This window comes from Mastigoproctus giganteus, chromosome 5, assembly GCF_048544385.1.
Source record: "Mastigoproctus giganteus isolate SK-2022 chromosome 5, ASM4854438v1, whole genome shotgun sequence".
NCBI lineage: Eukaryota > Metazoa > Arthropoda > Arachnida > Uropygi > Thelyphonidae > Mastigoproctus > Mastigoproctus giganteus.
The window spans coordinates 51,770,965-51,791,708 of record NC_143579.1 but is presented as its reverse complement, the minus strand read 5'-3'; the positions used below and the strand labels follow the sequence as shown (position 1 = coordinate 51,791,708).

Here is a 20,744-nt window from a genome sequence, read left to right as displayed (position 1 = left end):
TTTCCAGATGGGCTCTTTTCCTTGACATAAGCAGAATGCAACTTCCCACATTAATTAAAAAACAAAACATTCCATGAAATTGTGGATCCAGAGCCTGCAGTTTCCAAAACATAACAATAACCATACAGCAAAAACAGAAGTTTAATCCCTACCAGAGCAACATCTCTGGAATTGAGGCCCATACAAATAGCGGTTAGATTGAAGGCAGCATAGAAGAATCACCAGAGCAGGTCTTCACATAATACCAATGCAGTCTGCATGACGTTAACCTTCCAACATGCCATGAACACCAAACCGCAGCATAGAAACTACAGGAAACTTCGAATTTTTAAAGATAACTCTAAGAGCTATACTGAAAGTTTCAGACTGTATATTTCCTAATACATGCTTTGCCATGGCATCAGTGCTATTGCATTCTTTTCTGATAAAACTTAAGCCTTATGATAACTTGCAAATTGTGAACTGATTCTCTTAACCTGGATCGGGAGCAACCTTGCATAAAAATGCCATTTAATAATCTTGAAATAGGAAAGATTGTTTAAAACTGTCTACTTTTTTATTCCACTCTTTATTTTAATACTATAAACAGACAAAACTAAGATGGTTTTTTTTTTTTTTTTTTTCAGAAAACTGTAAAATCTGGCATTTTATAATCCAGAACATTTTACAATTCAGAAATATTAAGAAAGCAAAATAACACTTACATATCAATGATCATGTTTATCTTAAAGAATCCATACAAAAAAGGGTTATATCTTTATAAGATGTTTGTAGGACTATTTTGCTTTCATTTGGTTTTGTGATTAGCAGAATCTAAACTGCAATGCAATGGTCACTCTAAATCAACTTCAACTACTTTCAAACAGATGGCCTTGCCAAAAGTTTAGCTAGCCACTTGTTTAAAAGATGCAAAATTGCTATGACAGCCTGTTTCAACACTAACTGATCTCTCATCAAACAGCAACTAATTTCTAGTGAAAACAATCAGACAAAAACAGTTGTAAAGAAGTTGTTTGATGTGGGCTGCCATGCAGTATACAAAATCAGTTTTCAAAGTTGAAGGAAGTTAATACTCAGACAAAACAGATAGCTAAAGCTATCTGTTTTGTCTGAGTATTATCACCAGAGACCACCATGACAGCAGTTAGTTCTGAAACCCACTGGCATAGCAGTGTCTCATCTATCAAACAATGGCTATTTAACTTTCTCAAGGCTACTTGGTTGAAAGTATTTCAATACCAGGGAAACTCTTTGCAAAGTTTATTTTATTGTGAGAATTGAGTCCATTGCATGACCAGGCTGGCAATCCAGCCAGAACCAAAAAATAGAAGAAAGGACAAGATACTCCTGCAAATATCTTATGATTTCTTTGAGGCCATATAGCTTTAGCTATATATAACTTTGAATTCCTCTCTTTTAGTGCTCTCTTTTATTCAGTAAGGCACAAACTGCTTTTGCAAATTACAGCTATACAGCACTTGCATAAGTCAGTGACCAGTTTAGAACAGCTGAGAGAAAAGACAGATTAGCATTAGTAGAGGCATACAATGCAAGAAAGCAAGCTTAAGCAGCATCAGCCAAGAAAAACCCTCCCATTTCACCCCTCCATTTTTTCCCTTCTTTTGTCTGATGCCGTAGAAGCTCTTTCTTGCATCATTTGCCACTACTAATATTAACTTACATTTTTTAAATAATTTTTGAAAATGAAAGCACCCAATGGCACACTTTATACAATATACAGGCATGCCTGTTCGTATAACTCTCACATTGAATACAATTCATGTAAGCAAACAAACTCTTATACACCATTCAATATTTTTCACATCAATATCACTCCCTGCAATCAGTAGCATCTATTTGTTTATTACTGTAAATAATGTATCCTAGCAGAATCCTTTTTGACCAAGTGGTAGCCTTTGCTTATGATATCATGTGACATGCTGTCACCAATGTTTTGATGAAATTCAATTTCTGGTTCTCAAACTCCTACACAGTCAATAGCACATAAAGATCATTCAGAGAAACTTGCTTTCTCATTTGCTTTTTTATTTAAGATAGCTACAGAGCAATCATAATGAAAGAGTGATATACCGACATCTAAAAATAGAATAGAGTAATGATATAATTTTTTTTTTTTTTTAGAAAAAAACTTAAAAATATCACTATGAACATATTTTTATAATGCTTGTAGTTATGTTGACCTGTAAAAAAAATCAAGAGAAAATGCTGATGAAAACGAATATTATAAATTATTAAAGGGAATGGACAGATAAGATAGACAGTGGTTTTTTTTTGGTTGATGTTATATAAGCTTGCTTCCTTGCATTGTTTGCCACCACTACTAATAATACTATTCAGATGATTAACTTTTTGCAAGCCACTTATACACAGAATACATAAATGATACAGCTAAATATATGAACAAACAAGGATGTATTTAAGCAAAATTAGGTACTTACCAAGAGAAGTAATAGTATTATAGGGCGAGTTCAATGGGGAATGTTTAAGAATAGACTTTTTAGGAGATTTGGGGGTTATTGGAGGAGATGGAGGTGGTGAACCTTTAGGAGATGGCTGCAATGAGAAAAAAAGGATAATTTAAAAGTCTGCATTATATATTTTCATAATAATGCAGTCAAATATAATTTGAGTGTGATTCAGACCAAAATGTTCCCACATACACACACTGGTTAAAATATAAATAAAATGTTTAATCAATAAGATGACATCAGCACTCCTTATGCTACAGTCATAAGTGAGTGCTTTGGATTGCCTCAGTGTAAATAGTTACTAATGGTAGTATAAAGTAGTATTAGTAAATTAATAAGAGGAGTTTACCTCAATATAGTACGTGGAACACTTCTGTATGATACCCTCCAGAAATTAAAACGGAAAAAACGAAAAAATCGACAACTTACCGGTACATTAAAGTAAAATATAAATAATTAAAGTAAAATATAAATAATTAAATAATCAATTTAACACAATTCAAAATCAATTCAAAACAATTAAAATTCAAATTAACGCAATTAAAAGAATCTAACGAAAATATTCAAAACGATTTTCCTTCCTGAAGCTGACAATGCTTTTCGACCGACTGTCGTGATCACAGGAATGAAAATTACCGAATCAGGCTAAACCTGCAACTTAAATAGTGATTGTGTCTTCGCGCATGCGCGTAAAGGTCCACGCATCGGAGATCAAATATGGCCGCCGAACATTAACAGAATTCTCGTGTAATTTAATTTCAACGGTTTCTGCAATTAATAGTCGCGTATAATTACGTTGAACGTTAAGTATTTTGGCCTCGTTAAATAAAAAAGTATGTTTTTCGTTAATGGCATGAAAGGCTAATTCTGACGCTGCTGAACGAGAAGCACGAACAGAGGCTTCGTGTTGATTTACACGGATATTAAGAGAAAACCGCGTGGAACCCTGATAAGACGAGTCGCAATCACCGCAAGAAATGTTGTATACTAGATCATTAATTTGTGTTGCGAACGCCGAAAGAACCGAGCGATTGTTCAGTATAGTGTGTAACTTCCGTATAGGCCTAGCTATAATTTTAAATTCGGTATCTTTAAAGAATCTGTTAAGCTGTTTGTGCCACTGTTCAACATATGGGACAGAAATAAAGTATTTTTTGATATTACTATTGTTGATTGGTGCAGTATTTTGTATCCTATCCTTAGCTTGTACCCTAATTCGATTTATTGTGTTAATGGGATAACCCCTGTTCAAGAATCTGCTAGTTAATATTTGTATTTCTGAGTCTAAAGCAGAATCCGTCGTTGAATATTTATAGGCATTTAGAAATTGATTAAAGATAATCGATCTTTTGTAGGTGAACGGGTGGTAGCTATTATAATGTAGAAGCATACCGGTGTTTGTGGGTTTTCGATAGATGCTAAATTGTATTTTGTTCGAGTCCCGGGTAAGCGTGAAATTTAGAAAGTTTAATGACTTAGTATCCGTATCTTCCCTTTCCAGTGTAAATTTGAGTCTAGAATGAATATTGTTAAACGAATGTAAAATATCTTGGATAGTACTACTATCGGTAATAACTAGAACATCGTCTAAATACCTCCCATAGTATGTGATACGGGGACGAAAAGGTGTCAAATGTATCTGCTCAATCGTTGAGAGATAGATCTCTGACATTAAGCCACTCAGGCTCAAACCCATTGGTAATCCAAAAATTTGTTTGTACACCTTGTCTCGAAAGGTGATGTAGTTAGCCTCAACTAATAGTTTGAGGCTAATAGTGTTCCACAAAAAGATGTATTTATTCAACAAGTTAACCAAGTAGTGAATAACATAAAAGAAACACGACTTCCTAAATTGAATACACATGACAGTTCAGCTTTACGAGAACTTCGAGAAAATAAGGACATTATTATACAGAGGGCAGATAAAGGAGATACAGTGGTAATACTAGATAAACATGATTATATTAATAAGTTAGATTCAGTTGTATCTGATAGCTCCACTTATTGTGAAGTGGACCCGACACTGTTTACCAATTTGGTAAATCAATACAATAAAACGTTAACCACATATCGTAAAAACGACTACATTACTATGGTTCAGTTGAAGGAATTGAAGTCCAGAACATACAATATTCCTGCACTTTTTGGTCAGGTAAAATTACACAAACCTGGATTTCCGATTCGACCTATTGTTTCCTACAGGAACTCGGCATTTTCAGCCTTAGCCACACATGTCTATAACATTATAAAACCTTTTAGACAGGTTATACAATTTGGGATTAAGAATTACGATACATTATTTAATAATCTTAAAGACTGTAGACTCGGCGACAATGACAATTTATTCTCATTAGATGTTACATCATTATATACGAATGTAAACGTTGAATACACATTAGATATTATTTGGGATATGTTAAATAAAAACTCGACACCGATTAATTATACGAAGCTGCCTATAAAGGAGATTTTTCACTTAATTAAACTATTAGTTGAGGCTAACTACATCACCTTTCGAGACAAGGTGTACAAACAAATTTTTGGATTACCAATGGGTTTGAGCCTGAGTGGCTTAATGTCAGAGATCTATCTCTCAACGATTGAGCAGATACATTTGACACCTTTTCGTCCCCGTATCACATACTATGGGAGGTATTTAGACGATGTTCTAGTTATTACCGATAGTAGTACTATCCAAGATATTTTACATTCGTTTAACAATATTCATTCTAGACTCAAATTTACACTGGAAAGGGAAGATACGGATACTAAGTCATTAAACTTTCTAAATTTCACGCTTACCCGGGACTCGAACAAAATACAATTTAGCATCTATCGAAAACCCACAAACACCGGTATGCTTCTACATTATAATAGCTACCACCCGTTCACCTACAAAAGATCGATTATCTTTAATCAATTTCTAAATGCCTATAAATATTCAACGACGGATTCTGCTTTAGACTCAGAAATACAAATATTAACTAGCAGATTCTTGAACAGGGGTTATCCCATTAACACAATAAATCGAATTAGGGTACAAGCTAAGGATAGGATACAAAATACTGCACCAATCAACAATAGTAATATCAAAAAATACTTTATTTCTGTCCCATATGTTGAACAGTGGCACAAACAGCTTAACAGATTCTTTAAAGATACCGAATTTAAAATTATAGCTAGGCCTATACGGAAGTTACACACTATACTGAACAATCGCTCGGTTCTTTCGGCGTTCGCAACACAAATTAATGATCTAGTATACAACATTTCTTGCGGTGATTGCGACTCGTCTTATCAGGGTTCCACGCGGTTTTCTCTTAATATCCGTGTAAATCAACACGAAGCCTCTGTTCGTGCTTCTCGTTCAGCAGCGTCAGAATTAGCCTTTCATGCCATTAACGAAAAACATACTTTTTTATTTAACGAGGCCAAAATACTTAACGTTCAACGTAATTATACGCGACTATTAATTGCAGAAACCGTTGAAATTAAATTACACGAGAATTCTGTTAATGTTCGGCGGCCATATTTGATCTCCGATGCGTGGACCTTTACGCGCATGCGCGAAGACACAATCACTATTTAAGTTGCAGGTTTAGCCTGATTCGGTAATTTTCATTCCTGTGATCACGACAGTCGGTCGAAAAGCATTGTCAGCTTCAGGAAGGAAAATCGTTTTGAATATTTTCGTTAGATTCTTTTAATTGCGTTAATTTGAATTTTAATTGTTTTGAATTGATTTTGAATTGTGTTAAATTGATTATTTAATTATTTATATTTTACTTTAATTATTTATATTTTACTTTAATGTACCGGTAAGTTGTCGATTTTTTCGTTTTTTCCGTTTTAATTTCTGGAGGGTATCATACGGAAGTGTTCCACGTACTATATTGAGGTAAACTCCTCTTATTAATTTACTAATATTATTATCAACGTAGAACATATTGAGTATTACAGCTCTGATTCATACTATCTAGTATAAAGTAGTATATGCATTTTATAAAAAATAACATTTCAAACTTCAAAATAAAATATTAAGAAAACAATCCAGCACTCATATCAACAATCACATTTATCTTTAAGAAGCCATGTGAAAAAGAGTGACATTTCGCTCTTTATAAGATGACAGCACAACTAACTTGTTCTTTAAACTGTTTCTGCAGCCAATAGAACTTAAACTGATTGATGCAACGATCTTAATTCTCACAATAAAACAAACTTGCTTTTTGCAATGAATTGCCCTGTATCACACTGCTTTAAAGCAGATGGTCTCATCTAAAGGTCAACTGGTCATTTGTTTAAAAGATAAGACTACTACAACAGCCTTCCTTGGGATTAACTGGTCCTTTTTCAGAGGTTATCCCTCAGCAAGTAATCTCTAGGGGCAACACCCAGACAAAAACAGCTGTAAAGTTGTTCAATGTGAGCCACTATGCAGTATACAAAATCAAAGTCTTCAAAGTTTTAATATAGCTAAAGTTATATGTCTTGTCTGAATTTTATCACTAGAGATTACCACTCTCAGTTGGGGGAATGGTCAGTCATGATACAGGCTGTCACAGCAGTATCATCTTTTAAACAAGTGGCCAATTACTTTTTTAGTGAGGCTATCTGTCTGAAAGAATTGTAATACCAAGGAAACTCATAATTAAGCTCACTGTATTACCAATGCAGTTTAAATTCTGTTGGCTGCGAAAACAGATGAAAGGATAAGGCAGTCTTACAAACATCTTATAATTTCTAAGGCTCTGCAACTTTAGCTATAACTTTGAATTTCTCTCTTTTATTGCTAACTCTTATTCAGTAAGCTTTTTAAACTTAACACAAAGTGCTATTGCAAATTACAACTATGTGGCTGGTCATACAGTACTTAAATGAGTTGGTGACTAGTTTGCTATCACTTTAGGACAGTCAAGAGCAAAGAAAGATTGAAAGTATGGTTATAGCTGGAAAAAATGTATGGAAAATTAAATCTATGGTTAATCTCTTTTATAAACAGTGACTTACACATGCACAAACAACTGATTTAATTCCACACATCAAAGGTTTTTTCTGACACCATTATAGTATCTCTCACCAATGTCTCCCACTGCTCAGAGAATTTGACAGAACCCATGAGCTGCAAATTTCTGTATATTATTGACAGTACGGACAAGATTAATTACTTCAGTGTATAAAGCAATGGTTAGACCACATCACAACTAGCGCATACAAGTATGTAGGTGGAAATGTTTCAAAAGGGGCACAAAAGAGTATTCCTACCAAGAGAGATTTCAGTTCTGGACACTGCAGCATTTGTAAACCAAGCACCTGCAAGGAGACCTATTTGAAGTGTTAAGGCTTTATTTAAATGGAATGAGTAAACTAAATACTGATGGAATCCGTACTCTTTCTCTTCAGAGAACACACATAAGGAAATAAGCTTTAAACTATAAAAGGAGGCTGCAGAATAAGAGTGAAAATTTGCATAGTAAAATATGCACTGGCATTACAGTAGAATGCCAATAGAATGTATATTTTCTTTTATAAATAGTCTACACATTTACCTCATTTTATCATATTTTTTCCAGTATCAATATATTCTTCATAATTTTTTCCACCTTATAAAGGAAATAAACATATTAATTTTATTGTCTTTCTGTAGCATTGTACTGTTAGTTAGTTTAACTTCTGTTCCGGGTAAAATAATGGAGTCGCTGGTTAAAGATGCATTGCAGGATCATCTAGACAAGACTGCAGCAATAATTCAAACACAGCATGGGTTTGTTAAGGGAAAGTCTTGTCTGACAAATTTGATTGGTTATTATGATGTGGTCACAAAGGAACTGGATGAAAAAAATAATTTTGATATCATATACTTGGATTTCAGGAAAGCTTTTGACACTGTTGCGCATGGAAGACTACTGTACAAATTGGAGTAGAATGGTATTAAGGGTAAGTTGCTACAATGGATAAAAGGATGGTTAAGTGGGAGAAGACAGAGGGTGGTAATCAATGGGTGCTGCTCTTCGTGGACTAATGTTATTAGTGGAGTCCCACAGGGTTCGGTGTTGGGTCCACTGTTGTTTTGTGTATTTATCAATGATATTGATGAAGGTATATCAGGCTTAATGTCGAAGTTTGCAGATGACACAAAGGTTGGCAGGGTTGTTAATGACAGTAATGGCAGTGTGCTACTGCAACAGGATCTAGATAATTTGGGCAGATGGGCTAAGAAGTGGCAACTGAAGTTCAACCTTGACAAATGCAAAGTACTGCATATGGGTAGAAGTAACCCCAGAGAAACGTACCAACTGTGTGGTACTACACTTAAGGTGGTAGAAAATGAAAAAGACCTGGGAGTAATTGTGCAGTCAGATATGAAGTTTTCTGAGCAGTGCAGACAGGCTGCTAGGGCGGGTCATGGGGTTTTGTCAATGATATATAGGAATTTTGCTAGCAGGGAAAAGGAGGTGATTGTCCCTCTGTATAAGGCAATGGTCAGGCCACGCCTTGAGTACTGCGTACAGGTCTGGAGGCCTCATTTTAGGAAGGATGTAGATTTGCTTGAGCGTGTACAGAGAAGAGCAACACGATTGGTGAGGGGAATGAAGGGATTCTCTTACCAAGAGAGGCTTAAGTTCTGCAAATTGCAGTGGCTGGAGACTAGGCACCTGCGCGGTGATCTGATTGAGGTCTATAAGGCCTTGAATGGGTTGAGCACGCTGAATTCTGATGGGATCCTTCCACTTGTTCAGATTACCAACCTACGGGGACATAAGTTCAAATTAAGAAAGGACAGATGTAGAATAGATGTGCGGAAATTTGCCTTTAGCCAGCGGGTGGTTAATTGCTGGAACAAACTTCCATCTGTCGTTGTGGAAGTTGATAGGTTAAATAAATTTAAGGAGGAACTGGACAGGCATTTGGAGGGAATGGTGTGATTTTTTTTTTTTTTTTTTTTGGCTGATGCTGCATAAGCTCCTACACTTGCTTTCTTGCATCATGTGCCACTACTACTACTACTACTGTGTTAATTTATCAATATCACTTAAAGGCCCTCAATTTTAGTTTAATATTACTCTTAAAATTGCATACTACCTCACAATTAGTGATTAATATATTGTATATTGATATGTATCAAACTAAAACAATTTTGGAATTTCAAAAAAAAAAAAAAAAAAAAAAAAAAATCATTATTTCTAGAAAACAGAGAACAACAGTATTGTAAGACTGATTGCAATGTCACCAAGTTCAATGCCAGGCCTAATGTAAATAATGATGGCCAATTTCAGGATTCACCTACAAGATGTTGCAGTGCTAATTCCACCCTTTCCTCTAAACTTACTGTAGGAGTAATAATTTTAATCCCTTATGTTTTCCCTACCTAGTAATCATCTAAAACTGCAGTGTAACGATAATTTTAGAATTACAAAAACTGAGTATTAAAGCAGATTAAATATCTTTAAACTTGAGCTTGTTTTTCTTCTCTAAAGAAGATGGCGAAATTAGCCACAGCAACTGTGTGTTAATGAGAAAGCCTATGTAAAAGTCTATAGAAGCCTACAGTTGTTGGTCGGCAACAGCTATATCGGGTAGCCACTTACAAGTTAGAATTCTATAAACACCGGAAAGATGCACTTAACTTGTGATGCAAAGTAGGGCAACGAAGGGGGAAGGTGAGAGAGAGAGAGAGATAGATACTCGTGTGAACGGACATCGAAGATTCCTCTCCTCCACTCAACCTCGTAAATTCGGTGTAAATACAAACTACAGACTCTTCATTTCCTAAAAAGGAATAAGCGAAGAGTGGTTACACGTGTTGCCAGAATGTTCGGTGCATGGCGTAATGAGGGGATGATGGTTACCCCTTTGACCAAGTGTTCCATGACGTAAAGTCCGAACATCCGAGGACTTGGAGTCTTCCAATTAGAGAAAGGTTTAAAGTAAACAGGACGAAGAACTAGGGGTATGAAAGGGGTTCTCCTCTCTCGGCCCACGGGTTCTTGTGGGCCGAGAGAGGAGAGAAGAGCGAAGGAAAGAGTAAGGAGGAGAGCCAAAACCAAGACGACGAAGGAAGATCGGAGATAGAGGAGAACGAGAATCTAGAGTGAAGGAAGTCGCCGCTTCCTTTTGAGGAAATCACGCAGAGTCGCTACGGAAATAACGAAGAATCGAGGAGCAATAACTATTCAAGCTAAGGCAATACATTAGACTGGTAGGTTAAGAAGGTATAGTATGAAACGGTGGTAAGAATGATAATAAAAAGATGGTTTCTTTCTAGCCACATATTATTATTGTAACTTGTAACTTTGTTTAAGAATGAAAACTAATAGAAGTCATATTCCTATTAATCTTGTAACTTTGTTTAAGAACGAAAACTAATAGAAGTCATATTCTTATTATTATTGTAATGTTCTAATGAGTTCACATTAGTGGAAAGACTAAAATGTGTAAGATTTACTTTCCTTTATATTAAACTTTATTATGTTTTTCTATTATAGAAGTTTCTTATTCTCTGCCAAAACCTCACATCCAATCACTAAGATAGTAGAGTTTAAGTTGATTAGGAGGTGACTGCGGCGTCAGGTAATTAATTATCTAATTGCTTGACGATATCACAATGCTAAAGTCCAAACTGCGAGATGGAGAGGAGAAATAGCCTTCTCGTTCTGCATCTTGAGGGTATATGAGACTTGTCCTATTGAAAACCACTAGACGAAAGCAGAAGTAGATACCAGGCAGGTAGATATGTGAAAGCGAATATGTTAAGTATAATGAAATGACCAACCAAATGAAGAAGGTAAAAATAACCCAACTACACTAAGCCAATAAAAGTATGGTGATGCCTAGTCCGGCTACTTCTGTTACGGCCACACCCTAGAGCTCGCGTAGGCGGAAAAGAAAGTCGGACAAATAGGGAAGCTTAAGAAAGTAAGCAAGCGAGCTCAACCCCACAAACCCACAAAATAAGTAAGTAAAACTAAGAGAGAGAGTAAGTAAGAGTATGTGTGTGTGGGGGTAACAAAGATGAGGAGCATCAAAATAACACTGAGTGAGTGTGATGTGATATAAAAGATGAAACAACAAAACTTTGAGTGTGAGTGTATTACAGATGCAAGTATGGCATTCAGTAAGAAGATTGGCTGCAAGCACAACTGGAATGGGAAAGCAAATCAGAATGCTTTAACAATGAGGGCCATTAATTATCTGGACACTGACAAGACCTCATGGACATTAGTTGCTCCTTAATCCACCTCAATGGTATTTTTCCCTCTACATCAGCATATTAGGGAACCAATACTTGACTTGCTCATTATAAAAGCTTCATCCTCCATTAAAATTTTAAGAGTTAGAAATCTCTAGCAGGCAGAATTAAATTCTTTTTAACCTAAATGATTTTCACTCTACAAAGTTTGGCAATTAATTGTCTGCCCTTGAACTGTTTTTGTTTTAGTTAATGATATTATGAAGACTATATAAATCAATTATCATATTAAAAATGGTACTAGTTTTTTTATAAAGACATTTTTAGCAACATTCCAATGTGGAAGATATCCAAGCCAATTAATTCTTTTCTTCTGCTTTTTTTTTTTAATTTCTAAAAGAATAAGAGAAGTTTACCTCAATATGATACGTAGAACACTTCCGTAGTTGTTGTTGTTATTTGGTTTTTAGGAGCATTAGCAACTAAGGCCATATTGCTCCGAGGATATGCGGTGGTCATTCCCTGACCTTTCCACATCCCCCATATTTGGTGGTCACGGGCTCGAACCCCAGTCTAATCAAGAAGCGTGTGCAATGCACTGCCACTCCTGCCCACCTGGCTATGGAGGCGCCAACACTTCCATATGATACTCTTCAGAATAAAACAAAAACAATTAAAAAATCGAAAATCTTACATTATAGTAAGAAATGATTAACAATAATTAAATATCAAATGAACACAATTAAAAATGAAGAAAAAATTAATTTAACGAAAAAATTGCAAAACGATTTTTCTTCCTGAATATGACAATGCTTTTCGACCTTATGTTGTGATCACTCGAATGAAAATTACCAAATAGGGATGAGTGTGGAACTTAAATAGGGATTATTTGTCTTCGCGTATGCACATAAAGGACCACGAGTCTGAGATCAGATATGGCCAGCAAACATTAACAGAATTCTCATGTAATTTAATTTCGACAGTTTATGCAATTAATAGTCTCATATAATTATGTTGGACACTAGGTATTTTGGCTCATTAAATAAAAAGGTGTTTTTCATTAATGGCGTGAAAGGCTAATTCTGACGCTGCTGAACGAGAAGCCCAAACTGAGGCCGTGTGCTGATTAACATGAAAATTCAGAGGAAACCGAGTAGAACCCTCATAAGATGAGTCGCAATCACTGGAAGAAATGTTGTATACTAGGTCATTTATTTGTGTTGCGAATGAGGAAAGGACTGAGCGATTGTTCAGTATAGTGTGTAATTTCATTATTGGCCTGGCTACAATTTTAAATTCAGTATCTTTAAAGAATCTGTTAAGTTGTTTCTACCACTGTTCAACATATGGGACATAAAGTATCTTTTGATATTACTATTGTTGGTTAGTGTATTTTTTTTTTTTTTTTGTATTCTATCCTTAGCTTGTAACCTAATTCTGTCTACTGTAGCAAGTGGGTAACCCCTATTTAAGAATCTGCTGGTTAATATTTGTATTTCTGAGCCCAAAGCAGATTCAGTCGTTGAATATTTACAAGCATTGAAAAATTTATTAAAGATAATCAATATTTTGTAGGTGAATGGGTGATAGCTGTTATAATGCAGAAGCATACAGGTGTTTGTAGGTTTACAATAGATGTTAAATTGGATTTTATTCACGTCCCGAGTAAGTGTGAAATTTAGAAAATTTAATAACTTAGTATCCATATTCTCCCTCTTCAATGTAAATTTGAGTCTAGAATGAATATTATTAAATGAATGTAAAATGTTTTGGATAGTGCTACTATCGGTAATGATAGACCATCGTCTAAATACCTCCCATAGTATGTGATACGGGGTAGGAAAGGCTTCGAATATATACGTTCAATCGTTGAGAGATAGATCTCCGATATTAGGCCGCTCAGACTTAATCCCATTGACAAACTAAAAATATGTTTGTATACTTTGTCTCGAAAGGTGATATAATTGGCTTCAACTGAGAGTTTGATTAAGTGAAAAATATCCTTAATAGGAAGCTTTGTATAATTAATCTGTATCGAGTTATTATTTAACATATCCCAAAGAATATCTAATGTGTGAGTGAGATGTTTACATTCGTATATAACGAAGTAACATCTAGTGAGAATAAATTATCATTACCACCAAGTCTAAGGTCCTTCAGGTTATTAAATAGCATATAATAGTTCTTAATCCTAAATTGTATTGCCTGTCTAAAGGGTTTTATAATGCTAGTTGTGGCCATGTGGTGGCCATGGTTGAAAATGGCGAGTTTCTGTTCGAAACAATAGGCCAAATAGGAAATCTGGTGTTGTGTAATTTTACCTGAGTGAAAAGTGCAGGAATATTGTATGTTTTGGCCTTCAATTCCTTTAACTGGGCAGTAGTAATGTAGTCGTTTTTTTCGATACGCAGTTAACGTTTTATTGTATTGATTGACCAAATTGGTAAATAGTGCTGGGTCTACTTCAATTTAATTGGTGCTTTCTGATACAACTGACTCTAGCTTATTAATATAATCAGGTTTATTGAGTATTGCCACTGTATCTCCTTTATCAGCTCTCTGAATAATAATGTCTTTATTTTCCCGAAGGTCATGTAAAGCTGAACTGTCATGTGTATTCAATTTAGGAAGTCTTTTCTTTTATGTTATTCACCACCTGGTTAACTCGTTGAATAAATAAATCTTTTTGTGGAACATTACAAAGTCCAAATTCAATATCAATTACACACTGTTTTTAGGTAGTTTTCGAGGTGGTAAATTGTAATTTAATCCTTTGGATAAAAGTGAAATCTGGTCCTGCGATAGCGTATATGGGGAAATATTTAATAAAAATAAAAAACATATATTTTTATTTAATAAGGCCAAATATACTTAGTGTCCAACGTAATTATACGAGACTATTAATTCAAGAAACCGTCAAAATTAAATTACATGAGAATTCTGTTAATGTTAGCCAGCCATATCTAATCTCCGACTTGTGGTCCTTTACGTGCATGCACGAAGACAAATAATCCCTATTTAAGTTCCATGCTCACCCCTGTTCGGTAATTTTTATTCCTGTGATGACGACATATGGTCAAAAAGCATTGTCAGCTTCAGGAAGGAAAATCGTTTTGTAATTTTTTTCGTTAAATTAATTTTTTACTTAATTTTTAATTGTGCTAAATTGATTTTTAATTATTATTAATTATTTCTTACTGTAACGTAAGATTTACGATTTTTTAATTGTTTTCGTTTAAATTTCTGGAGGGTATCATAAGAAGTGTTCTATGTATTATATTGAGGTAAACTTCTCATATTCTTTTACAAATATTGATATCAACATAGAACGTATTGAGCAATATATCTCTGGTTCATACTATCAAAGGCATTTTTAATCTCTTATTGACTATTTCCTTCACTTCCTTTCTCTCCAGGTATAACCTATCGATACACACAATTATGGGGGATTTTTTGAATACCTTGGAGCAAAATTACATTAGATTAAAACTAAGATACTTGGCCAAAAATTACAATATTTCTTTTCTAAAGTATTGCCTTCAAAGCAACATCATTCCGAAGTTTGCCAGGGTCAATTTAAATCTTAAAATTTCAGGCGTTAAGCAACTAGCACATGCCACATCGCATCATATAGTTAAGCTTGCCTTAAGATGTTGATATTCTAATAACAAAAATACATTTCCCAAGTTAGGACACTTCGCGACAAATTAAAAAATTATCTGCATCCTAACGATTGGTCTGTATTGAAGACCTCCATAGATTTGCCATGTGAAGCACAGGCCTCAGAAATAAAAAGCAGACACGTTAACAAATATAATACATTATCAGGAGGATCAAAACACGTTCATACTAGTTATAACACATCATCGCGAGCTTGCAACCAAATGCACACGAGTTGTGTGACAACCCCCCTATTGTTCTCCCCATCAGTCTCTCCAGGTATAACCTATCAATAAACACAATTACGGGAGACTTTTTGAATACCTTGGTGCAAAATTACATTAGATTAACACTAAGATACTCAGCCCAAAGTTACAATATGTCTTTTCTAAAGTATTACTTTCAAAACAACATTGTTCCGAAGTTTGACAGGGTCAATTTAAATCAAAATTTAGGGCATTAAGCAACTAGCACTTTCCACATCGCGTAATATAGTTAAGCTTGCCTTAAGATCTCGGTATTCGAATAAACAAAAATACCTTTCCCAAGTTAGGAAACTTCATGACAAATTAAAAAATTATCTGCATCCTAACGATTGGTCTGTATTGAAGACCTCCATAGATTTGTCACGTGAAGCACAGGCCTCAGAAATAAATAACAGACAAGTTAAAATTGAATACATTATCGGGCGAGCCAAGACACATTCATACGAGTTCTAACACATTATCGCGAGCTTGCTAAAAATGCATATGAGTTGTGTGACGACCTCCCCACCACATATGCACAAAGGTCTACCGCAGAATACTTCAGCTAGTTTGCCAACACCCCCTCGCCCAACATTCAACGAACAGACATATCAACAGGTTACAAATCTTTCCTTGTATACGCTTTCGCAGGACCAGATTTCACTTTTACCCAAAGTTTAAATTACAATTACCCACCTCGAAAACTACCTAAAAAACAGTGCGTAATTGATATTGAATTTGTACTTTGTAATGTTCCACAAAACGATTTATTTATTCAACAAGTTAACCAGGTGGTAAATAACATAAAAGAAATGCAACTTCCTGAATTGAATACACATGACAGTTCAGCTTTACGTGAACTTCGGGAAAATAAAGACATTATTATTCAGAGAGCTGATAAAGGAGATACAGTGGCAATACTCAATAAACCTGATTATATTAATAAGCTAGAGTCAGTTGTATCAGATATCACCATTTAAATTGAAGTAGACCCAGCACTATTTACCAATTTGGTCAATCAGTACAATAAAACATTAACCGCGTATCGAAAAAAAAGACTACATTACTATGGCTCAGTTAAAGGAATTGAAGGCCAGAACATACAATATTCCTGCACTTTTCGCTCAGGTAAAATTACACAACACTGGATTTTCTATTTGGCCTATTTTTTCCAACACAAACTCGCCATTTTCAACCATGGCCACACATGTATATATCATTATAAAACCCTTTAGACAGGCGATACAATTTGGGATTAAGAACTACGATATGCTATTTAATAACCTTAAGGAGCATAGACTTGGTGGTAATGATAATTTATTCTCACTAGATGTTACCTTGTTATATATACGAATGTAAACGTTGAATACACATTAGATATTCTTTGGAATATGTTTAATAACTCGATACTGATTAATTATATGAAGCTTCCTATTAAAGAAATTTTTCACTTAATTAAACTCTTAGTTGAAGCCAGCTATATCACCTTTCAAGACAAAATATACAAACAAATTTTTAGTTTGCCAATGGGATTAAGCCTGAGCGGCCTAATATCAGAGATCTATCTCTCAACAATTGAACATGTACATTTGACACCTTTCCTACCCCGTATCACATACTATGGGAGATATTTAGGCGACGTTCAAGTCATTACCGATAGTAGCACTATCCAAAACATTTTACATTCATTTAATAATATTCATTCTAGACTCAAATTTACATTGGAGAGGGAGAATATGGATACTAAGTTATTAAATTTTCTAAATTTCACGCTTACTCAGTATGCGAATAAAATCCAATTTAACATCTATCATAAACCTACAAACATTGGTATGCTTCTGCATTATAACAGCTAACTCCTGTTCACCTACAAAATATTGATTATCTTTAATCAATTTCTCAATGCTTATAAATATTCAACAATGGAACTGCTTTGGGCTCAGAAATACAAATATTAACCAGCAGATTCTTAAATAGGGGTTACCCACTTGCTACAATAGACAGAATTAGTGTACAAGCTAAGGATACAATACAAAAAAATACACTAACCAACAATAGTAATATATCAAAAAATACCTTATTTATGTCCCATATGTTGAACAGTGGCACAAACAACTTAACGATTCTTTAAAGATACCGAATTTAAAATTGTAGCCAGGCCAATCGCTCAGTCCATTCCTTGTTCGCAACACAAATGACCTAGTATACAACATTTCTTGCGGTTATTGCGACTCGTTTTATCAGGGTTCTACACGGTTTCCTCTGAATTTTCACGTTAGTCAACGCACGGCCTCAGTTCATGCTTCTCATTCAGCAGTGTCAGAATTAGCCTTTCATGCCGTTAATGAAAAACATACTTTTTTTATTTAACGAGGCCAAAATACTTAGTGTGCAACGTAATTATACGAGACTATTAACTTTACCCACCCGGCTAGCCCAGTCAGCATATGTAGGTTATAAAAATATATATATTATATATATTTTTTGCAGGCTTAGCCCTGAACTATGTCAGTGGTTAAAAAAATGAAAACTAACGGTAGAAGCTCTAGACCACATCAAACAGAATGGTTTGATAAATATGGTTTGATTGCAAAGAATAAAACAACTCTGTGTTATTTGTAACGAAAAGTCACCTCTCATACATTCAATGTAAAAAGACATTTTGAAAAGTTGCATTCAAATCTCGGCTTCTCAACAGACGAAGAAAGGAGAGAATATTTTTTACAAAAGAAAAAACAGAATGATTCACAAACAAGTGTTTTAAAAACTTTTTTGACTCCAAAAAATAACATTACAGCTGCTAGTTTTCAAGTAGCCCATTGCATTGCTCACCATGGAAAACCTCTTTCAGAAGGAGAGTTTGTAAAACAAGCATTTTTAGAATGCAGTGCTACTGTTTTCAGATTTTAAAGAAAAAGACTTGATTATAAAGCATATAAATGAGTTACCAATAAGTCGCAATACTATTAAAGATCGAGTAATAGAATTAGAAAGAAATATTTCTTCTCAAATACATAATGACTTAAAGTCTGTAGAAATGTATTTGAATGCTTTAGATGAGAGTACTGATGTAAATGGTTATGCACAACTAGCAGTTTTTGCTCGATATAATGCAGGCAATATAATGAAAGAAGAATTAATAAAACTAATAACATTGAAAGGAAGGTGTACCGGTCTTGATATTTTTAAAGAATTTGATAATGCATTTAAAAAAATGGAAACTGACCTACAAAAAATTGTTTCTGTAACAACAGACGGTGCTCCCAATATGGTGGGAAAAAACATTAGTTTTATTCAGCAGCTTAAGCAAAATATTAGACATTCTCTGATAGAATTTCATTGTATAATATACCAGCAACTTCTATGTACGAAGCACGGTTTAAAAACATTTTCTAATGTAATGCCAGTTGTAATTAAAGTTATTAACTTTATAAATGCAAGAGGTCTTAATAAGCGAGAATTTGCACACTTATTAGAGAAAATTGAGTGCCAATACTGTATTCTGGGATTTTGACATACAACAATGTTCGATGCCTCAGTTGCGGCCAAGTTCTTAATCGGTTTGTCATTTTATTAAATGAAATAAAACTCTTTTTGAATGAAAAAAACAATAGTTATGACGAATTTTCAAATATAGATTGGCTAAATGATTTAATGTTCTTATGTGATATCACTCAGCATTTCAATGAACTGAATAAAAAACTTCAGGGACATGGACAAATTGCATTAATGATGTTTGAAAATATCAAAATATTTATGAAAAAACTTGACATCTTTACTAAAGATTTGGAAATGAGCACCATGAAATATTTTCCTCAATTACAAAAACATTTTCAAAACACTAAAGATTCTGAAAATATTCTTGACATTCAAGAAAATGCAATTAAAAAATATTTAACCATTTTGCAAGAAATAAAACAAGCTTTCCATGAGAGATATAATCAATTTAAAAGTTTGGAAAATACATTTCGCTTTATTTTACACCCACATAAAGCAGAGTATGATACAATGCAGCTAAACGATTTTATGTGGCTAGGTATCAATAACTTAGAAATGGAATTAATTGAATTCCAAAGCAGCATAGTGTGGAAAAATAAATTTGAAAACTTGATTTTCGAAGTAGAAGGAAAAATTTCAGAAAGTAATGCAGATAGGCCTAATGAAGATCCCACACTAAAAGTTGAAAATATTATATTAAACGCATGGTATTCTTTACCAAACAATTTTACATGTATGAGGAAACTGGCTAACGCTCTTCTCACAATGTTCGGGTCCACATATTCATGTGAAAAATTGTTTTCCTCAATGAATTTTGTTAAATCTTCCAACAGGAATAAACTTGGAAATGAATTGACTGCAAAATGTATTAAAGTAATGAACACAAAGTAAGTACCTAATATTAAGAAACTGTCTGAAAGTAAGCAACAACAAATTTCGCATTAAATAAACTTTTATCAACTTTATTACACATACTGTATCTGTAATTATGTTAATTATTAATGAAGAATATTTCAAAATAAAAGTGTTTTCTTTTATTCCTTGCTCATTCAAATACTTTGTGCAGAGGCAATACTGGTCATGATGTCACCTGGTGCGGTACAAGGTATCAAATCAAGCTTTGATATTTACTTTTTTTTTTAGCTCTTCACTTGCAAAAGTTAAAGTTATAAATCAAAAAGGAAACTAAAACCTTTTTTGGATTATTTCAAAAGTGAGAACCAAAAATATTCAACTGTCAACTTTATCTCTTAACAAAATGTTTGATGTTCCCAAATAATTGGCACCCTTTTTAGCCACCCCCCCCCTTTCTAATTGAGGCCACTAACTTATGACTCACGGGCTAGTATTTAAAAAAGAAAAAAATACTTGACCCACTCTTCAAAAAGGTTCGTCATCACTGCCCTATAGCATGGGTTGTAGGTTGAGAAGATGAAAGCAAGATACTTATTAATATTGGACTTCAATTTCTGTAAATTATAATTTTCAGGAAATACGTATGAAGGGAGATCATTCTAGAAAACAAAAGTTAAAGGAATAAATGATGAAGAAAAGTTGGTACTGTGAGTTTGAAGTTGGACAGTAAAAAAATACTGACTGGTTGCGAGACATATTTGGACTGATTTGGAAGAGACAGTGGGAATTATAGAAGCCAATTCAGAA

The 20,744-nt window shown here is 34.2% G+C and overlaps 1 protein-coding gene across 3 annotated transcripts in view; it reads right to left on the bottom strand.

Moving 5' to 3' along the window:
• LOC150085388 (chloride channel protein 2-like) overlaps window positions 1-20,744 on the bottom strand; it is a 271,615-nt gene that overhangs the window by 76,016 nt on the left and 174,855 nt on the right. For all 3 annotated transcript variants that reach the window (XM_090374018.1, XM_090374019.1, XM_090374020.1), the window contains one exon: window positions 2,460-2,574. In XM_090374018.1, coding sequence (XP_090230144.1) covers window positions 2,460-2,574 — 115 coding nt within the window. The remainder of the gene's footprint in view (window positions 1-2,459; window positions 2,575-20,744) is intronic.